The sequence below is a fragment of the Asterias amurensis genome, chromosome 1 (genome assembly GCF_032118995.1).
Source record: "Asterias amurensis chromosome 1, ASM3211899v1".
Classification (NCBI taxonomy): Eukaryota; Metazoa; Echinodermata; class Asteroidea; order Forcipulatida; family Asteriidae; genus Asterias; species Asterias amurensis.
Genome location: NC_092648.1, coordinates 5,002,688 through 5,025,204, shown reverse-complemented (window position 1 = coordinate 5,025,204; position 22,517 = coordinate 5,002,688). Strand labels below are relative to the sequence as shown.

Here is a 22,517-nt window from a genome sequence, read left to right as displayed (position 1 = left end):
TCGCCTTCTGTTGTTCTATTACAAGTTCCAATCCTCTTTTTTTAAGTCAAGTTGCTTTTGAATAGAAATTACATTAAGTACACTTATTCAAGAGAAAAGAACTGGAAAAGAAGATGACAATCTACTACTAGGGTAATTATTTTCCTCTTTTTTTTTATATACTTTTACTATACTTATTTTGAACAATTTGTACAAAGTCCTAAAATTTGATAAAACTGCTGGACAGGCCCAAAATGGCTTTCGATTTTTTCAATTTTAGACCCGAATTGGCGATTTTATTGTATTTACTGTATGTATTTAGTCCACCCCTGTGCTACTCCGGTTTAAAGGATCAAATATTTCCAACATTTATTTCTTCCCCAAAAGTGTTCTAACAATTTGTATGTATAATCATTTTATGAACAACTTAGACACCTTGGGAAGTTTGCCTGTGAACTTTATTTTCTAGCCAACTGGGGCATTAATTTTAAACACCCTTGATTCTTAAAAACAATACACTGAACCTCTTGAATTTCAAATAAACATTAAATTTGTTAGTTCTTCTTTGATTTGTTTCAGATGCTTGTCCATCGGTCTTCTAAGCGACCATTTTGCTTCAGGGAGGATAAACAATCCAAGAGCTATGGGGTACATGAATTAAATGAATTACAATAATTACTTAGATTACAGTTTTTACATAATATTACAAATTCCTTGTTCTCAGAAAAAGAAAATATTCAGCAATAATGAGAGGGTTATCTTAGTCAAAAGTAAACATAAAATTTAATATTATGGTATATTAAATTGTGTGTACACCTTTAGCTTTGCACTTTTAACCCTCCTACTTTCCATACCCATTTGCCATTAAACAAGATGACCAACAATTCAGAGCCACTCAAATGGGCAAGTTGTGAATGGTAGAACAACTATGCAAAGGACGTTCTGTGTACTGTGTGGATCCATTCATCATATTGCAGGTTGACATAGTGGATGCACCATTCAAAACCACAGTGGATAATATTGAATGGTCAGACGGTAGGAGGGTTGACTGTGTACTATAAGGATGCATTCACACCAAGTTATCATAATATTGCAGGCTGGCATAGTGCATCAACTATTCAAAACAGTGGATGGTATTGAATGGTCAGACAGTGGGAGGGTTGACTGTGTACTGTGTGGATGCAATCACCAAATGTTATTGAATTGCAGGCTGGCATAGTGTATCAATCGTTCCCAGTGGATGGCATTGAATGGTCAACCAGTTGGAGGGTTGACTGTGTACTGTGTGGATGCAATCACCAAATGTTATTGAATTGCAGGCTGGCATAGTGTATCAATCGTTCCCAGCAGATGGTATTGAATGGTCAGACAGTAGGAGGGTTGACTGTGTACTTTACCACAAATTATCAAATCATGGCAGACATCTACCACTATGGTAGAGCATCAACCATTCAACACCACAGTGGATTAAATTGAATGGTGACACAGTATAAGGGTTAGGATAATTACAAATTTGTTTTACAACTATAAACTATATACTGTACATGTATGGGCCTACTGGTTACTCAAACTGTAGCAAGACCAATTTCCAGATGGATTCAATCACTGTTTTAAACGGAAAATGACAATATTTCAGATGGAAATATTTCTCTTGATGATTGGTATTCCTTGTAATCAAAACTATGCCTTATAAATTTTCAGATGAACAAAATTTTGTTTTATAGCAGCTACATAATTGCGTCGTCCACAAAATTCTAATCCCATAATGTTGTATTCGTTGTTATTATTTACATACAAAATTTCCCTCAAGTTCACATATAATGTACTAAACACAGATGACTTTATATCTGCCAACTTGTTCCATACTTCATGGCAATGTTGATTTGATTTGTAATAAATTATTTATGAGAGTAACATAGTGGTAGCACAAAAAAAAACACTAATTATCAGGGACTATCAGGAATATGCAATGCTCCATGCCAAAACTAAAATCTGGGTTTATTTGTACCATTTTTGTTTTACCCATTTAGTTTTGGCTTGAGGCACCACTGTTTGATGATAATAATCAGACACTTTAAATAACAACTTAGCTGGTTTAGGTATCACAACTAGTTATTCTCTTTATAGAATATGGTGATTAAAATACTGTGGAAAACTCGGAGTAGTTGCTGTTTGACCAAGAAATACAAGGCAAGTCCTTTCACTTAACTTCTGATTAACCGCCTTTAGTCTTTTATAATCCATTGCACGGTTTTTCTTGCTTTGAATGGATTTGGTCACTAATAACCAAACCATCCATTCTTCGCTTCCTATTGACCTCTTAAAATCTTCCATTATCCATTGCTCTGTTTTGCTTGATTTGAATGGATTTGGTAACTAACAACTAAACCATCCAGTGTTTTACCCATACACATTGTTTGGGTCCTGAAGATTTGTTGTAAAGCTACCAAACTATGGAAATATTTTGTGACGTGTCATGATCTAGCGGTTTAGAGCAACTGGCTCAAACTCTGGTGTTTCTGTTCAGCAGAGTGTGGGTTCTAGTCACAGTCATGACACTTATGTCCTTTAGCAAGACGCTAAACCATCATTGCTCCATCCTTCGGATGGGACGTAAAGCCGTTTGTCCTGTGTGTTGTGAAACACACATAAAGGAACCCAGTGCACTTATCGAAAAGATCATGGTGCTATGTAAAAGGAGTAAGTCTCAAACTTCAAACGTAGTCCCATACACCTGGCCGGAAAATACTGAATATTGAAGCGCCTTCAGCTTCACTGAGTAAAAGATATGAGTGCTAAGAAGCCACTTTTATTTTCAGAGTTTGAAACACAAACGAAGTTTGGGGTTACCATGAGCTTGGTTATCTTCACAATCCTTTGTTGGAAGATGTCGTCTCTTGACGCAAATCCATAGGACTTGTCTTCCATCCTGAACTGACTTCATAAGGGCTACGATCTCTGGATCATGATTTGAAATTTACCTGGAAAGACAAAACGTAATTTCAGTGATGTTTGAAGCTTAGTGTGGATCACACTAAAATATAGTAGTGAACTTTTGGGAAAGTGATAGCTCAAAATACTGGCTCTCGAAAGATACATGGTTCACCCCCACAAGTGTACAGCTATAGTTTTTCTGTAAATTTAACTTGCCGTAACTCCTACCGGTTTAACCTTAAGACTTGCACAGTTTATTAAAAGTATTTCTTGTGGTGCTAAATACTAACCTCACACCAAGTTAGCTCTCATGTTAACACAAATCAATGGTTTAATTTCTTGATATTAACAATAAGAATATTAACATTGAAGGGCTTGTTCTGGTAAGAACTTTTACTCAGTGGGCTTTCAGACTGAAACTAATCCATCATCTTAAACATAGCAATCCTGTACTTAATATGTTATCATTATTTATTTATTTTTATGTACATGCAGCCAGTGGCATCAGAGTTTTTGGCTTTCGAGTCGCAGTTCTTTGTTTACTTTTAATTCCTGGTATGTGCCATTGGTTTATTGTCCATTTTGTATTGTTTTGTTCTTGCTGTATTTTGTATTGTTCTTTTTGATATATGCTGAATAAATAATAAATAATAATTATTATTGAGAACTCACATGCTGGCATAGTGCTGACCTCTGCTGTCACAATGCAATTTAATCCCAAGTTGGCAAGAGCTCCACGAACAAGACCACATGTATACGCTAGATACTGCAACATTCAAACGAGAAACCCAAGTTGTAAGTGATAAAACATATTGACAATAAACAAATCCATATACAGTCGACTCTCTTTATAACAAGGTTGCTGGGGACTGGCCAGATTATCTGTTAATAAAAGGAACATTGTTATAATGGGACAGCAAATTAAGAAATACAAAGCAGAAATGAGATGCAGGACTTAAGAATGTACTCTTTATACGTAGAACCTCTTCTAAACAGTGCTCTTTATAACGTGGGTCTGTTGACTGTAAGATAACTGACAAAAAAGTGTTATCCTTGCAAAAACAACTTCTCTGATCATTGCATGCATTACAGACGCATTGAAAACACATTGCAGAGTTGGTTCTGAAAAGAAACGCTGGTTGACAACTCCTGTTTCTTTCAGAACCAACACTACCCAAAAGAGATTTACACATGGCTTTACAGCAAACCTTGCCTGAAAGTACTTAACAAGTTATTGCTGCTAACAAAGAAGTAAACCACAAAACACTAACAACAAAAATAAACTAATCTCAGTTCAGAATTTCAACCAGTTGGTTTTGGACTGTTCAATTACTATCGTCTACTACAGGGGACTACCGTCAAAGCAGGCCTGTAGCTATACATAGAATTATGAACTCCCACCCAGTTACTGCACACACATACCCTCCGTCAAAATAATATTAGGGCGAGCGCAGTATCTGGGTGCGAGTTCATAATTCAATGTAAGCCACATGCCTGCCTTGATCATGATGGCCGTGCCCCAGCAATGTTTCTCCTTTAAAAACAATCAAACGAGCCATTTAAATCCCTGGAACCACAAGAAGTGACTTACTTTTGGTGCTGCCTCAAGGTACTGTTTACTTGCAGACATTTGAACGAGAAACCTAAATTTGTTATCTTGAAGAACATAAACCCCCTAGAAGAAAAGGAAAAAAGATCATTAAGTATTCTTATCCTTCTATGGTAATGAAATGCAAACATAAGTAGTCTGAGTAAGACCATGGCCCAATTTCATAGAGCTGCTAAGCACAAAAATTTGCTTAGCATGAAATTTCTTCCTTGATAAAAACAGGATTACCAACAAATTTCCATTTGTTGCATATTGCCTGGTTACTTGTATTCGGCTGTTGTTTGCTTATCCTCAAAATCACATGGAAATTTGGTTGGTAATCCTGATTGAGCAACTTGTGTCGGTGTATTTTTTTAAAAACGTTAAAACAAGAAAAAAAAACAGAAAAAAAATTTGCAAAATGTTAGTTCATTGGAACCCTCCTATCTACAACCCTTGGAAGGATCAAGGGTTACGATTACCACAACAAACTATGAGCCAAAATCTCTTCCATGAAGAGTGTTCTGTCGTCTCCCGCCCCCCTCCTCCCCCCACTATGCACATGTGATCTGTGTTAACAAATGTGTTAACAAAGTACACAGGACCTACGGCTTAATATCCAATCCAAAGGACAAAGTAACAATAGACCTTTTCGCAAATACCCATTGCGCAAGCGCTAACTGTTGAATGAGGTGCATTCTGGTCTAGCTATGGATCAAATTTGATCCTCAGCTCGACCAGAATGCACCTAATTCCACGATTAACGCCCGCGCCAGAGTATTTGCGATAAGGTCTATGGTTAAGTATCTTGCTCAAGGGACACAAATGCTGTGACCAAGGGCCTTTCTCAAACCACGGCTTGGGCTCCGGCTCAGGATTAGCGTGCTGTGTACGCAGCTTGCATTTAACCTGCATTTTGGAGCAGTGCGTATTGCACGGAACTCAGCACGCGGAGCCTGAGCCGGAGCCCAAGCCGTGGTTTGAGAAAGACCCCAAGACTTAAACCCACACTCTGCTGATCAGAAACACCAGAGCTTGAGTCTGGTCCTATTAACTGCTCAGCCACCAAACACCTATAGCTACCTGGTGATTTGTCCGCAGATTGTCAATCTGCTTCTTGCAGACATTGGTCCAGAAATCTTTACAGATGAATTTGATGATGTCTAATTCGCTTGAAAACCTTGGAGTGTCTCTGGTGAAACGTTCTGCAACACTTTGTCCGACCCTGTAACCCATCTTCTCCAGTTTGGCGACTAACTGGTCCTGCAAGTTGGAGAAAAAAAGTATTAAAAAAACAAAACATGTTTTGAATGAGCACAATATCAAGCCAAGCATTTAAAATAAACAAGTACAGAATACGAATTGGATTGAGTCTACAACTAAAATCATAGTCTTCTTTTATTTTGAAGCTATTTTCTTATGTTATCTGTCCGATAAACACGGGGGAAAGGAAAGGATAGAGGTATTTGCATTGCATAAACAAGTTTAAAAAAAGGCACCCTTCAACAGCAGGATTAGAAAACAATTTAGTTAACCAAGGCTGAATTAAACAGAACTGGTTCTCTGAGTAGCAGAACACCCCGGTAATTTGTAGCTAACAACAATAGCACACTGATTGACTGATGTCTTTATTTAGTTTTTAGTTTTAACCAGTTAACACAAGAAGCCAAAATTATATTTGAAATTGAAGGCATTTATAACAATTGTTGCATAGCTCAGTGGAATGCATCCTGCTCATTGATCGACACAATCAATTTTTCAATGCCTGATAATTGATTTGGTTCCCTCCTGCCATAAATTTTGATTTCATCCCCCAAAATATAGATTAAATAAAAAGGTAAACTTTCTAATCCTGCGAATCCTGCCACTACTTTTTTCCCTTTTTCACTTCTTTTTACAAAAAGGAATACCTCATTAAAGGAAGTTAGATATTATTTTGTTTCATAACGAATGAAAAAGTGTTGGCACGATACGGAAATGTTTCCTTCATAAGTTTGTCCTAAAAAAAAGAGAGAGAAAACGAGAGAAAAAAAGACTATTTGGTTTATCACGAAACTGGTGCAGTAATAAAAATCGCAGTGATTCGTAAACCTACCTTCTCATCTTTCTTTGCCGAATTTTCCACGTAAGCAACGATCTCCATGTGAAGAAGTTCAAACAAAACATCGTCAGCCATTTTACTGGTGAAAATATTTATTTAAAATACAAGAATCGCTCTTTTCAGCGGCCACTTTCTTTCAACAAATCACGAAAACTAGTCGCCCCATGAATAGTCGGTACTCGTTGTATAAAAGTATGTCAAAATGTGTCTAAAACGTCTGGGAAGCTGTCACTGAAGTATACACATATGGAACGCCAACAGATTTGCTGATATAAAATAATTATTAATTTAAGTCAACGCTAAAAACAAAGTAGACTAGTGGTAATTTTACAGCCCAATACTCATTAAGTCAGTATTAGGGTTCCATATACAACTGTTGATAAAAATCACAGTCGTAAAATGCAAAATTATAATGAATATACTTAAATTCTCAATTCTAAACGTGGTAAATGATTTGATACAATTTGCACTCTATACCTTTACATTCAAGTCGTCTGAAACCTAGACGTTCTGGGTATGAATTACACGAAGCTGTTCTTGTGTGTACTGATTAATTCATTTCATATACTGAAAACACCAAAAAAGCCATGGCGTACGTGTCGGCTTTGCAGGGTCGGCTTGAAAAAGCGAAAGAAAGTCTTCAAAACGTCGATGAAAATATACGAAAACTGACAGGCAGAGAACCTGGGGAAAGGAGGTATTTGTTTATTTGTGGTTTATGAAAATTTGTGTGCATAAGACACTTATAATATCGGGAAAAATGCTGGGAGGAGATCACATTTTCGGCATTTCACTTTCAGCATCGCATGCGTCCCCGCTTCGGCGCTTGTCAGGTCGATAGGGGGCGCTCTTCATGACAGTAATACGAATCTTATTTCTCAGTAATTATTTATTTCAGTTTGGGCTATCTATAATAGAGGTTAGTTTGTAGTATTACCATAAGTCTTCATGAACTTCATGTCGTAGTTGCCCCACATATTAATTATTATTTGGGATAACTTTCCGTATGGCGCCTCCACTTTTTCACTCATTTTTACAAAAAGGGATATATCAATCAGGTAAATTAGATACTATATTATTTTATTTCGAATGAAAAAGTGGTGGCGCCATACGGAAACTTTTCCATCTTAGGCTTAGCCACACACACAGTCCACACACACAGACGTCTGTCGGGACTAGCCCCCATCAATAGGGCCAGTAGCTGATAGCCCCATAAATCGGTCCAATCCACTCCGTATCCTTGGCCCCAGCGCGTCTGATATCAAAATCTTTCGCTTTTTTGAAAAACCATCTGAAACGATCTACATCATTAAACTTACCAATCTAACTAATGCTTGAGAAGTTGCAGATAGCCCTACACTTGGAATTGTTCAAATAGGTATCACAGGTTTTGAGTAAAAATCAAATGAATTTTGAGTGTAAATTTTCTCAACTACCGCTCTTTTAGCGCTACACACTACTAATGCCGATTGTCCTCGACCGTGTGCGTATTTTTTTCCCAGGACACACGTGGATAATTATCTGGACGATAATTCATCCTGGAAAGAAAAAATACCCAATTCATGCTTTGTATACAAACATATGGACACGCGTCTGGGAACTACAAAGACATCCTCCACTTTTTGGCCCTACATCCATATTATAGCTTGGGATATATGGAACAGTCTCCCAGAAGACCTGATCAACTGCACAACTCTTGCTAGTTTTAAGCGGGGTGTACAGTTTGTCCAGCTCCGCTAGGTCCAGCCTGAGCTGCTTTTAGTCGCACTCTACATTATTCCACTGTTCACCCCCATGCACTGTATAGAATACTATATATCCACACCCTTGCATGCACACATTAACTGTAGTATGTAATACACAAGGTGGTGGACTGTACTTTTACGGAAGAAGAAGAAGAAGAAGAAGCTTCAGGGTGTTTACAAAATTTTTGGACTTTCCTGAGTGCATTACTATATGCACAGTATTACGCAAATGTGCCACTCCTATTTTAGGTGTAATTTATGAAGAAAATTAAGAGGCAGAACAGGTCAGAAATTGTATCGACCCACATCCATGATGTTAGCTGTTCCACCTCTGATTTTTTTTAATAAATTACATCTCAAGGAGTGGGTACCCCAGCAATTTAAAATTGATAAATATCCTTATTAATCTTGCCAATTTTTTCCATTGTGTTCTGACTCAGAATTCCTGCTGGTGCAGCAGACCGTGGTAGAGACAGAGACCAGCGCAGAGTGTCAGTTGGAGGCCAGGGACAGAGGGGTAGAGGCAGAGGAGGTGGTGTGCAAAGGTAAGTCACATTAGAAATGGGCGATTGTGAGTTTAAAGACACTGGACACTATTGGTAATTGGCAAAGACCAGTCTTCTTACTTGGTGTATCTCAACATATGGGCAATTCCAAGCAAACATGGACATGACACCAAAAAATCAAGTTTTTGTCACAACTTTCTTTCCCCTTAGAAGTTACAGCTAACATACGAAATCAATTTATTTTTAGTTGTTGACAAGGAATGAACCCAATTTTGCCAAATAAGAACTCAGCTTGGGCTCCACGTAGGCGTGGCTAAATTGAGTGGAAACGTGTAATGCGACTAACCGTAATGCGACTAACCATGGTTTTGCCACGTAAACCTAAAAGTTCAAGTTGCTGACTATTTATAAGTATCCTGTTGGATACTAATGTATAAGAGATGTGTGCTAAACGTAGTAAAACCTTTGCATGTTTTTTAGTTTGAGGAAACTTTTGAATTGAGACAAGTGTATTTTTTATCATGTCCTTTTTGTGTAATGCGACTAACCGCTTTTTACAAAGCTATAACATCCAGAGTACAATGCCCACAACATTTTTAATATCATCACTTAAAAGCCTTGGGTGTCAAGTACAAATCAGTCTATAAACTTAGTGGAAATAATATCTCACATAGAACTACTAGCACCAAGATCAAGAAATGACACTAAAAAGTGTAATGCGACTAACCATGGAATCGCCCATATGCATAAAATATCAAACCTGTGAAAGTTTGAGCTCAATCGGTCGTTGAAGTTGCAAGAGAATGATGGAAGAAAAAAACGCCCTTGGCACACAAAGTTGTGTGCTTTCGGATGCTTGATTTCGAGACCTCTAATTCTAAATCTGAGATCTCGAAATCTAATTCGTGGAAAATTACTTCTTTCTCGAAAACAACTTTACTTCAGAGGGAGCCGTTACTGTTTTATACTATAAACAGCTCCCCATTACTTGTTTCCAATTAAGGTTTTATGCTAATAATTATTTTGAGTAATTTACCAATAGCTTTTAAGACTGTGTTCATCCAGTGTAGGATGTAGCCATCCTCATTTGGCAAGGTGCAAGCCTGTATTTTAATTTTTGAGAGGACGTGGTAATTTTGATTTTGTTGGAAAATTTTTAAGTATATGAGAAACTTTGGAAGTGGTTCAAAGACCAGTGAAAAAGAGGAATGGCCGCCATAATTCCAGCCTGAGAGTGTATTTGTGAAAAGGGAAAAACATTTTTAGTAGGCCTTTTGTCTGATAGTATTCAAGATGGATGGACTTGCTTTACATCGTGCAGACACAGCGCTCTCCTTAAAGCCATTATACACTTTCGGTACAGAAAAAGAAAAAAAAGTTCACAGATTTACAAATAATTTACAGGGTTTACAGAAGGTAATGGTGAAAGACTTCTCTTGAAATATTGTTCCATGAAATGCTTTACTTTTTGAGAAACATTAAAACAATAGCAATTCTCGATAGCGAGAGTTACGGATTTATTTTACACACATGTCATGACACAGCGAAACGCGTGGAAACAAGAGTGGGTTTTCCCGTTATTTCCTCCCAACTCCGATGACAGATTGAGCCTTAATTTTCACGGTTTGTTATTTTATATAGAAGTTGTGATACACGAAGTGTGGGACTTGGACAATACTGTTTACCGAAAGTGTATAATGGCTTTAAATCGATGTCTGTTAGCACACATAAGTGTATATGGGTAAACCAAAATGAATAAGCCTATATCCATGCTAATTTAGCAGTTGTAAGGCTGTATAGTGCATTAAGTGAATACTTTAACCATTGTGTATAATGGTAATATTTTGTTGTCCTTGGTAGGGGAGATGCGTTTCAGCGTTTGGGCTTACCACTACAAAGGAGACAAAGTACCGGCAGTGCCTTTAGCAGGTAAGATTTGCACTCCTGGAGATTGTTCACTTGCGAATGCGAAATGGTCAAGTTTCTGAATTCTTAGAACTCACTTTCAAAGCTGTTCAGACTATATATCTGATCTTTTGCATAAATATTTCACTGTTCATCCTCTTTGTTTTGCTGGCCAATCCCTACTGATGCAAACTGCAGGTTCTACATAAAATCTATGGTCAAAGAGTCTTCAAATGGGAGACTTTTGGACAGTTCTTTTTCACAGTTCTCGCCAGTAGTGCGAGTGCTCAGACCTACGTAAGCAATACTGAGCATGTCATGCATGCTTAGAGCCGCTAAAAGCCCCGTTATGTCTGCTGTCACCAGCGTCCCAAAGGTCTCCCATTGATTGCATCTTCATGATGGAATGACTTAGCAGTTAATATTCGTCAAGCTGACTTTCTGATTTTCAAGGGACTTTTAAAGACTCGCTTGTTTTAATGTACTTTTAATGTAACAAATTATTGTACTTTTAATGTAACAAATAACATCATTTTCATTACGTTTTGTGTTATGCATTATGTAAACTCTTGTCCACTGTTGTTATTTTTGTTTGAAGGTTTTTTTGTCAAAAGATGTAGACTGAAATGTTTGAGGTGTTATTTGTTTCAGGCTTGGTGGCCGTGTGGACGGACCAAGGCTAGGGGGCCGGGTGGACGGCGGACCAAAGCTTGGTGGCCGGGTGGACGGACCAAGGCTTGGGGGCCGCGTGGACGGAGCAAGGAGCCGCGTGGATGGACCACAGCCCAAACGACTGCGGCGGAAGCAAAATGATGATGATGACGATCTGCCCAAGGTTGGTGTTGCTGGGTTGTTTTTTTATAAGAAAAAACTCACATTGATTTAAAACCCCTACTATTGTTTCCAGTGAGTTGATCAACCATATGCAGTTACTGCACTTCTTACAGGTTCAGAGCACATCACATGATGCGTCTTGTTTTTACTAGAAAGCCAATGCGAATGTGATGTGCTGCTCCCACAGCAAACAAAATACCATACCTGTTGCAACCAATTCACAATACCCATTGAGCAGTTTCTTGTTGGAGGTCTAGGCACAATACGGGTGTTTTAAAACAAATACTGACTACTCATGCTATAGATGGATTGCACTACGCGTCATCAACCGCCATATTTTATGTATTTTACACGTGAAAAGTGCACGCATGTACGCGCTGCGCGTGACTTTTGTGCACTTTTCCTGTGTAAAATACATCATGCGCGTGACTCTTGTGCACTTTTCATGTGTACGATACATCAAATATGGCGGTTGATGACGTGTAGTGCAATCCATCTGTAGTCAAAACTATGACCCCCCCTTCACCCGAATCCAGCCTTGTTCCCTTGGCTTCACTCGGGGAAAATAGAGTGAGCATAATGCAGTCAATATTTTTTATACTATTCAACTGCACGGGTTGTTTACGGCTGCCAGAACTGTGCACAGAACTAACGGTGTACTGCGCATCATGCAGCAAGGGTTCAAACAACAGTATTTTATCAATTGAAACATCTTTGTACTCTAATCTTTAAAGGCACTGGACACTATTGGTTATTACTCAAAATAATTGATAGCATAAAAACTTATTTGGTAACAAGCAATGGAGAGCTGTTGATAGTATAAAACATTGTGAGAAACGGCTCCCTCTGAAGTAACGTAGTTTTTTAGAAAGATGTAATTTCCAATAAAATATGTGAATTACATTTCAAGACCTCAGGATAAGATTTTGAGGTCCTGAAATCAAGCATCTGAACGCAAACAACTTCGTGTGACAAGGGTGTTTTTTCTTATCATTATCATCTTGCAACTTTTTGAGTTCAAATGTTCACAGGTTTGTTATTTTATGCATATGTTGAGATACACCAAGTGAGAAGACTGGTCTTTGACAATTACCAATAGTTTCCAGTGTCTTTAAGCCTCTATGAAGATTTTGGTGAGTGATTTTTGTGCGTGTGTTACTTTCATTCTGAACCTATAACTGAATATTGTTTTCCTTTTCCTCTTCTATTTCCCACAGCACACCATTCAATCCTCTGTTGTAGCTACCCCTATCATAGAGAGAACGCGTCAAGATTCCATCAAGGAGCAGAGTAAAAATGAAGAAGGACAGAAACGGTAAGACCAGAGCCCAAAACTTGCTTAACACATTTTGCTTAGCAGATCCTGGATTAGGGCACAGGGCCTGATTTGTTTTTGTTGTAGCCCTTCACCTTGATTTGCTTTAAGCTCTAATATAATTGCGTCAAAGAAAAAAATCAATGCAAGTATGGAAATAATATAAAGGAGATCATAAAGCACAGTTAACGTTTAAAAGCCGGTTTATAGTCGGTCGCGCGATGGTCGCCCGACGGAAATCTTGCGCGCAATCCTAAGACTGAGGCCTAAAAACCGTGTCTTTTTGTGATCGCGCGTCAAGATTTTCGACGCCCGACCATCGCGTTACCGACTATAACTCGGCCTTTTGTTGTCACAATTGACAAAACATAACAAACTGAATTTTGCGTCACCAAAAACCTTTTCCTGTTTGCTTTTGCGCGAAGTGTGAACCAGGCTGAAAATGATTATTATGATTATATTTTTGAAGCTGTGAATCTTTTTTGTTCATCCAGGAATCGGCGGATGTTTGGTCACCTTCTAGGTACTCTGCAGAAGTTCAAACAGGAATCCAACGATTCAGAAAGCAAGGTAGATATAAACAGTGTAATTTGGCAAAGTTGCTTTTAATTTTTGAGTTGTCGGGCGATGTGCTGTGGTAATAACTGCAGCAATGGAATTGTATGATATTTGATCTGTGTTTTTTTTTCCACTTAAATTTGCATCAAATTTTATACATGTATTGCATTGAATTGTGTTTGCATTGACTTATTGCATTGAGTTTATATTGCATTGAATTGTATATATACATATTGCATTCAATTGTACACAGAAATTGCATTGAATTGTATACAAATATTGAATTGAATTATATACAAATATTGCATGGATTGTCACATATTGCATTAAATTGTCACATAATTTTTTTATTGCATTGAAGTGTCACATATTGCATTGAATTTTCACATGTTGGATTGAATTGTCACATATTATATGAATTGTCACATATTGCATTGAATTGTCACATATTGCATTGAATTGTATTCATACAATATTGCATTGAATTGTGCACAGAAATTGCATTGAATTGTATACCAATATTGAATTGAATTATATACAAATATTGCATTGAATTTTTACACATATTGCATTGAATTGTCACATATTGCATTGAATTGTCACGTATTGCATTGAGTTGTCACGTATTGCATTGAATTGTCACATATTGCATTGAATTGTCACATTTTGCATTGAATTGTACATATATTGCATTTTATCTCCAAGTACGCGCTAATCCTCCAATCAGATTGGCAGAATGGAGTGGTGATAAAAACCTATATTGCACGGCTAATATCACTACCATGCGTCTTGTGTGTTCTATGTCACTCGCCAAGTTTGCTTGAAGATAAATACGTTATCACACGCGCGCTCGTGGAAATACGGAAAATATAGCGCGTCTGCGTCCCATATCCAACTCGGCCTTCGGCCTCGTTGGATATGGGACGCAGACGCGCTATATTTTTCCGTATTCCACTCGCGCTTGTGTGATAACTTATAGAATTGTCACACTTTGCATTGAATTGTACATATATTGCATTGAATTGTCACATGTTGGATTGAATTGTACATATATTGCATTGAGTTGTAAACTGCATTGGATTGAATACATGCATTGCATTATATTTCGTTGATTTGTTGTACTGCATTGAATTGTAGACATATATTGATAGATTTTTGCACTGAAAACAATATTTTTGATTATATTTTATGGTATTTACCCAATTTGGAAACATGCTTAATTACTGTGATTTTGTTTTGTTTATTTATTTATTGTGTTTATTTATTTATTCTTTACCCTGGGGAAACCATCTGAATGAAACACTGTTTTTCAGAGGCGCCCAGCAACTACAAACATATTAACATTTTAAAATTGTATTAATATACTATAAAAATACATTTATAAAAAACATTAATTGTACATTTATTCGTGTAATTAGGAAAACCCATTCATCATAGTGAGATACAGTGATTAAAATCAATGCTTAAAATAGTCCAAAAGAAACGAATGAAATATGCTACATTTTCGGTAGGATTTGAAACTTTGCACGGTGGGAGTATAATTAGGTGAGGTTAGCAGTAACACCATGTGAAAATTTCTTTGAGTAGCGGTGGTTCTGAAAAGAACCGGTGGTGAAAAATCAACGTTTCGATCAGTATGTTCTGATCGTCTTCATGGTGCTACCGGAAACCTCGCCCGATGTTACATTCAGTTTGATTAGTGGTTGATGTGCAGAAATATCGCGCCAACCTCTAGCTTTCAGGCCTAGTTATTGCGCCAACCTCCAGCTTTTAGGCCTAGTTATACTTCAACCGTGAGGGTTCAATTTTATAGAGTTGCTTAAGAATTATCAGAATAAGGAAACCACCAAATTACCAAATTACCACATGTATGCTTTGTGATTGGTATCCTGTTCATTTATGCTAAGCAGAAATTCAGCGTTATTTGTTGCTTCAGCGACTCTATGAAATTGAACCAAGCTTGTAGGCCTAGTCCTCTACTTCTTACTGCAGATATTAAAATGACGTTGGTCTCAATATTAATACTAAATTTTTACTTTCCAATATCAGGAAAGCAGACGTGTTGAAATAGAACACAAACTAGACGTCCAGGCTCAGGAAGAGAAGCAAGCTGTTGCACATGAAAGAAAACAACTGTTTATCAAACGAAGCAATCAACAGCTAGAACTGCAGAAACTGGAGAAACTAGTGGATATGGCCAAAGAGGTAAGAGGCTGCTTGGATTTAGCTAAAAAGATTAAGCTTAACAGGGTCAACAGATTGAAGTTGTGGATTAGTAGAAACCAACTATGGGTGTTTTCTTAGATATTGCATACTCTACCACATGGACTGGATTTCTTCTTCGTTTAGGCTGCGTTTCAACTTTGGTTATTGTACATGTGTATGTTTTTGTTTGTTTTTAGCGCCGTGAGCAATTTGATGGATTTGTGCACTTTATAAGTTTTTTATTATTAATATTAAGGGCTGAGCAGTTAAAATTAGTGAAAGTCTTGCTCTGATTGGGTTAGTGTTAGTGGATAACAGTTTGGATTTAGTGGAAGGTGCAGTTTTACACATCTTGTACTGTCAGTTTTGTTGAAAAAGCTTGAGAGGTTATAAGGTCTCAGATCGTAGTATTGGAAGGTGCAGAGAGTACTTGATCTTGTACTAGTTGGTTTAGTGGAAAAAGGCTTGAGAGGTTATATAGGGTCTCGGATCGTAGTAGTGGAAAAAGATTAAGCAGTTCAGCTCATCAACAGATGAGTGGAAAGTGCAGAAAGTGTGACTATTGCACGAATCAGTTTAGTGGAAAATCTTGACAGGATATATATAGGGTCAACACATTGGAGTAGTTGAAGGTACATAGACACATTAGTGGATATAGTGAAACGAGTCTTCCACTAACCGGATTAGTGGAAATTGCTTAGCAGCTTAATTTGTGAACAAACTATTGTAGTTGTAGTGGAAAGTGCAGAAAGTACACAACTTGCACTGATCGGATCAGTGAATGTAGTATAACTTGTTTTAAAATAGTTGACAGATTAGTGAAAATAGGCAAGAGGTTGTCAAGACGAATGGTTTAGAGGCCAGGGACAGTTTTTATAATGCCTGTGAAATGTTTTGAGCTGCCCTAGACTTGATTAGGCGCTGCTGTCTGCGTGCAAAACAGACGAGCGCTAAACTTGCCAGCAGAACTTGCAAGCCGATGAGCTGCGGAAGAATACAAATAAATCTATTGCAAATGCGCACACTCGTCGTCAACTCTTCTTGAGCCTTTAGGTAAGCACAATAATCTGGATTAAAAAGTAATTAGGTGTAATTAGTCGTAGCAGTTTTATCATTACTAGCTTAGCAGTAGGTCATCTTGAATCAAAGAGATTTATCCTAGCAATAGTAATAGCTGTTTTAGCTAAGCAACATTAGCAAACTTGCACTGAAGCTGGCTCAGAGAGCATCATTGCATTGAACCAACCAATAGCAGATTGGCCCAATTTCATTTAGCTGCTTAAACACAAATAGTAACTAAGCACGACCCCAAAAGTGCTTACCAGAATAAGGTTACATAGCTGACACAGAGTAGGCTTACTATTAGAAGTGGCTCCGGCGTTAACTTTACAAGTAATGTCGGGCCATTAACTATTTCTTTGCAATTATACCATAGTTTTTGTTGCTAAGCAGTTTGCAACAGCTTACTCTATTTTCTCAGAAATATTTATTATTAAATGATAATAATAGTATACGGGGAGCCTGTCAAAGCACCAGGATTCAGAAGCTGCGCTTCAAACAGAGGCATCCTGGCTACCCATCAAAATCCAATATCATTTGATAATTAATGATGTCAATAATTCAAAACCATGAGTTATTACCAATCCATTTCTGCCAAGACAACATTTTAAGGAAAGTTTTGTTTCTCAACTTTACAATGGATCACATTATTATTACCAATATCATTCTATTTCTGCCAAGACAAAATTTGTAAAAAAAAGTTTTATTTTATTTTATGTATTGACAGCAAGATGTGTGGGACGCTCATAGTAAGAGGTTGAGTCAGTACATTCGCACTAAGGCTAAACCAGCAATATTCTACAGGCCGGCAAAGCCATCATTGGTAACTGAGAAGAGGTTGAAAGATACTAAAGAATTGATGAACGGTAAGTTCCACGGCTACATCTAAGAAGGGGTAGACTACGCTTGAATATTTTGAATTCTGTAATTGATAGCACAGATTGATTCATTTTGGCTGCCCATTCATGTTCATCAAAAATCAACAAAGTTTACAATGCTGAAAAAGAAAACCATGATATATTGATCGTTTAAATTTGTATTTGACGCATAGTTGTGAAAAAGCTAGCTTATTGATTTGGCTAGCCCTTACCAAAATGGTAAAGGTCAACCTAGCTTTGTTCGAGTTGGTTGCACTATTATATGCAAATGTTTGTGATGCAAAGTTGAGTGTGCTGATGGTCCACAGATCCCTGATTTGTACTTGAAGTGTCGTGGCCGAGCAGTTAAGAGCACCAAATTCAAACTCTGGTGTTTCTGATCAGCAGAGTGTGGGTTTGAATCCCCAGCCGTGACACTTGTGTCCAAGACACTTAACCATTGCTTCGTTCTTTGGATGTGATGTAAAGCTGTTGGTCCCGTGTGTTGTGTAACGCATGTAAAAGAGCCCAGTGCACTTAGCAAAAAGAGAAGGGGTTCGCCGTGGTGTTCCTGGCTGTGGCTGCTGTATGCGCCGTAGCACCTTGTAAACCCTTATAAGATGCTAAATAATAGGGTCTCAGAATTCATCTCTGCAATAAACTATCTTGCTGAAAGTTTGTATACTCAGCACCTTGAGTACCTTGTTCGGTAGATACGTGCGCTATATAAGACTTCGATATTATTATTATTGTTACTCTGGAATGCCAGCACAAATGATAAAGATCAAACTTTAGCTGGCATTTACAGTGCTTGAGGTTTTAAAACCCTGCCTCAACCTCACGGTACTTTATATGCAGTTCGTGACCTCAAGATTTGTACTGTGTGCGTTGTGTGTGTAGGGTGGTGCATCAAATCAGGCACGCATGCTTAAAGAGCCTTTGGACAAGGCTTGGGTAAACTCCGATAAAATATTCATTGAAACTGGTTGATCATTAAGTCTTAATCATCATTCATGAATACCTCAGACAGTTTCGCTATTCCTATTGGTGGAGAGCGCGTCATGTGGGTGTGTATAAACCTTTGTTTATGACCAGTTAAAAGTGTTGAAACATGGGTGTTACACGCGAGCTTGCACCTGTGCTTTTAAGACAGTTTCTTCATTCCTATTGGTCGAGAGCAATGGCTGAAACAGTTGTGCCACATCACGCGACTGGGCCTTACCATTTCATAGCTGGAGGGGTGTTATGTTGAAAAAAATCATTAAAAAATTAAAAATTTTGCATATTTTACTTTTGACCATAAGTGTTGATTTTTTTGACCAAAAAGGTATTTATGAATGGGAATCAAAGTGTGTTGAATCGGTTTTCAACTAGTGGTTTAAACCCGCCAAGGCCTGGTTCTTGTTATCAAGAACCAGGCCTCGTTGGGTTTAAACCACTTGTTGAAAACCTCTTCACCATTCCCTTATTAATAGTAGAAATCCGACGAGGATTTGATATGCCGTTTTGCTGCATACAATGTTTTGAAAAATTATTCAAGGTATGATGCAATCATTATTTCACCCACAGAGATGATGAAGAAACGTCGGGCGGAGATCGAAGAGGAGATTCAACAACTGCAGGATGAGGCGGAGGAGCATGATGGGAAGGAAATGGAGCATGATGGCAAGGAGTCTTCAGAGGTTAAGGGTAAGACCAAGGAAAAGAAGAGACGACATAGTAGTAAGGGTAAGCATGAGGAAGGCGAGCAAAGAAACGGAAAGCATTCCAAGAAGCGGCCGGTCAGCGATGATGGTGAGCTGCCGACGTCAGAGCAGCAAGACACCGACGACGACGATGGTAAAGAAACTTCCAAGGATAATAAGAAAGCCGCCATCTCAATGGAGGCTGAGCAAGAGTGGGTAGTGAAGGAAGGGTCGGCAGGTAAGGATGGGGAAGGGAAACAGCCAACCTCTTCCTCAGAGGAAGGGGAGGTTGATCGGACGATGACGGAATCCGCAGGACCAGAAGAAAGCGGAGATGCGGACGAGGGGAAAGAGAACATAGACGAGAAAGAGAAAGAGGACTTTAGAAGTGCCTTGTATAAGGAGGAGGAGTTTGATCAGAGGAATGAACTGTCTTGGGAGGAGGAACCAATGGAGCAGTGAGGGGAGGGTGATGTCTGGGGGATTGTGTACAATGCTGCGTAAGATGTTGGGCTGCTTCCGCGGGGACTCAAGGTGTTCAAGTTCTTGTTGTTTGTTAAGAAATATTCTTTATTTTCTTCACTTTTTGTTAATACACTCTGATCTGTGGCACCTATAACATTATTTTCTTTGAAATAACAACCGAACATAGATGCTACTTGGATAAAGCTCACATCATTTTTATGGAAAGAAATGGAAAGACTGCTGCCATTTTTATCTACTTCAGGTTTTGAACTCTCCAATTGGTTGCTATCCTAAACATCAGTTTCTTTGAAATAAACAAACATAGCATCATGGATGCTACTCTTTTTTTTTTGGACTCCAATAGACAAAGAGTCCTGTCCAGAATTTGATACATTTCTCATTAGTTCTATGGAAAGAAATAGAAAGCCTGCTGCAATTTTATCTACTTAACCTTTTAATCGCAAATTTGTTTTGTAAGTGGCTTGACGTTTCAACCCTTGTAGACTCTTTTCAAAGGCTAATATGACAACACTCCCATTCTGTGCCATCTAAGACATCATTTTCTTCGAAATAACAAACACGGATACTTTATTTGTTTTATTTGTGTATTGCTCCGAAAGGTAAATGGTCCTTTCCAATTCTTTGGAAAGCCTGCTGTTAAAACATCATTTAAAAATATAAATATTTTAAAAAGTCATTGTCTTTGAAACAAACAAAACGAGCCAACTGACACGTGTTGCGCACCATTTCATCGCAAAAAAAACCCACCAAAATTTCTACTGATATATCTTCTACATTTACCAAATTGGCTAACATCTTCCACAGACGTGAACAAATAAATTACAAAAGCATTTTTCAAATCGCCACAGGTTTACCACAGGTTTCTTACATCTGTTTGGATGTCGTTGGTGTGCTTACAGATTCCTCGTCCTCCAAACACTTTGGAAATATAAAAACAAGAAGGTATCTTTGATACCTTGTGAAGATATTTTTTTCAAAGCAACGGTTTTGTTTACATATCATCACCAAAGAGTACGATCAATAATAATTTGAACGTGGAGGCACGCTCCAAAAAGCAAGGAAGAAAATACAAAATGAAACAAAACAACACCTTTACAAAAGACAAATAAACAGAGTAAACAAAAAAATAATACCTACAACAAGTACAATAAGTTGCAACAACAGTGTTTATCTTCAAGTATGCGCTAATCCTCCAATCAGATTGGCAGAATGGAGTGGTGATAAAAACCTATATTGCAGGGCTAATATCACTGCCATGCGTCTTGTGTGTTCTATTTCACGCGCCAAGTTTGCTTGAAGATAAATACGTTATCACACGCGCGCTCGTGGAAATACAGAAAGTATAGCGCGTCTGCGTCCCATATCCAACTCGGCCTTCGGCCTCGTTGGATATGGGACGCAGAAGCACTATATTTTTCCGTATTCCACTCGCGCTTGTGTGATAACTTATAGTGTTTACATGTCTGTCGACGACATACGATGCAGGACTGATACTTTACAAAGGTATCAAAGGAAATTGCCTCCATTCCAAGCCCCCAGAACATTGCCTTGGTGCCCATGGATTGCTCCAGTAGAAACTTACAATTTCCTCATAGGGTGACAATTACCGAGAAGAAATTGCGTTGGTGCCCTTAAAGAAAAACAGCATACAGGCCTGACAATGTATGATGCACCCGCTAAATTGTTATTGGATATTTACCTTTTAATGGGTTGCAGGTGATTCCTTTTGCGGAATGAGTTGTTGTGGGTATTGACCCCTTGCACCCGCGTCACACGCGGCGACTGATGCCACGCTCACCATGTTGGTGGGCAGTTAGGTTTACGTGTGTTAACGCTGCGTCGCCTAAAATGCACACTTCACTGCATAACGCACGGCATAGAGTTATATATGAAAACGCACAGTGAAATTGCCAACCAGTATGGCGCATTCAAGATTTTTCTGATGATGACGTCAGGTGAACTGGGTCAATTGAGAGAGGGTTGAGGGGGGGGGGGGAGGGGGGGGTGGTGATGGGTACAGCATTTATCACAACTATTTCTGTCTCTAAAGTGAAGCATCATTGTACAGTAAAAAACAAATTAAAATCCAACTCTCGAAGGACTTCTTGAAGCTTTGGCTTCATTGCAGAATTCTATTAAAGGCATTGGATACTATTGGTAATTACTCAATAGCATAACAAATTACTTGGTAACAAGCAATGGAGAGCTGTTGATAGTATAACACATTGGAGAAACGACTCCCTCAGAAGTAACATAGTTTTTGAGAAAAAGGTAATTTTGTCACTCAAATAATAGTAAAAGACTTCAGGCCTGAAGTCTTTTTTTTAGGCATACTATGTATATTAAAGCCTACACTCTGTGTACACGCAGGGTAGCCTATTTAGGTCTATTTCTTTTTTTCTCCTTGCTTATTGATTCTTTTTATTTTATTTTTAAATACAAATATAAAAAACGATACCACAACATACTACATGTGCATACACATCAAATCTGTGTCATGCACCTTTGCCACACTTTCAAACACACAAATCAATGTAGAAATGAGTGAACATGAACATTTTCTTAAAATGTTGTTTGTATTTCCAAAATTCCGACAAGGACTTGAACATTCTGGCGAGTTTCTGGAACAGCCCCTTTCCAGCTGCAGAATCATTTAATATTAAACTGTTGCAAAATGAAAGGTAGGTATGAGTTTTCACTTCACTTTTTGTTAATACTTCTATTTCAGGTCGGAACCGCTGTTGGTATCTTCCAATAATG

The 22,517-nt window shown here is 38.1% G+C and overlaps 2 protein-coding genes across 2 annotated transcripts; one reads left to right on the top strand and one right to left on the bottom strand.

Annotated features, from left to right (window-relative positions):
* Positions 1–150: 150 nt before the first annotated feature.
* On the bottom strand, positions 151–6,771 carry LOC139943460 (trafficking protein particle complex subunit 6b-like). Its single transcript, XM_071940274.1, has 5 exons — positions 6,597–6,771; positions 5,585–5,764; positions 4,505–4,588; positions 3,586–3,679; positions 151–2,960 (listed from the first exon to the last, which is right to left on the bottom strand). Exons 1-5 carry the CDS (start codon positions 6,675–6,677, stop codon positions 2,929–2,931), a joined length of 471 nt encoding a protein of 156 aa, XP_071796375.1. The 5' UTR covers positions 6,678–6,771; the 3' UTR covers positions 151–2,928.
* A 399-nt stretch (positions 6,772–7,170) lies between these two features.
* Positions 7,171–21,731, top strand: LOC139943450 (pinin-like). Its single transcript, XM_071940264.1, has 9 exons — positions 7,171–7,299; positions 8,788–8,892; positions 10,714–10,782; positions 11,410–11,593; positions 12,810–12,907; positions 13,402–13,477; positions 15,515–15,670; positions 17,457–17,595; positions 19,156–21,731. Exons 1-9 carry the CDS (start codon positions 7,190–7,192, stop codon positions 19,731–19,733), a joined length of 1,515 nt encoding a protein of 504 aa, XP_071796365.1. The 5' UTR covers positions 7,171–7,189; the 3' UTR covers positions 19,734–21,731.
* The last annotated feature ends 786 nt before the right edge of the window (positions 21,732–22,517 follow it).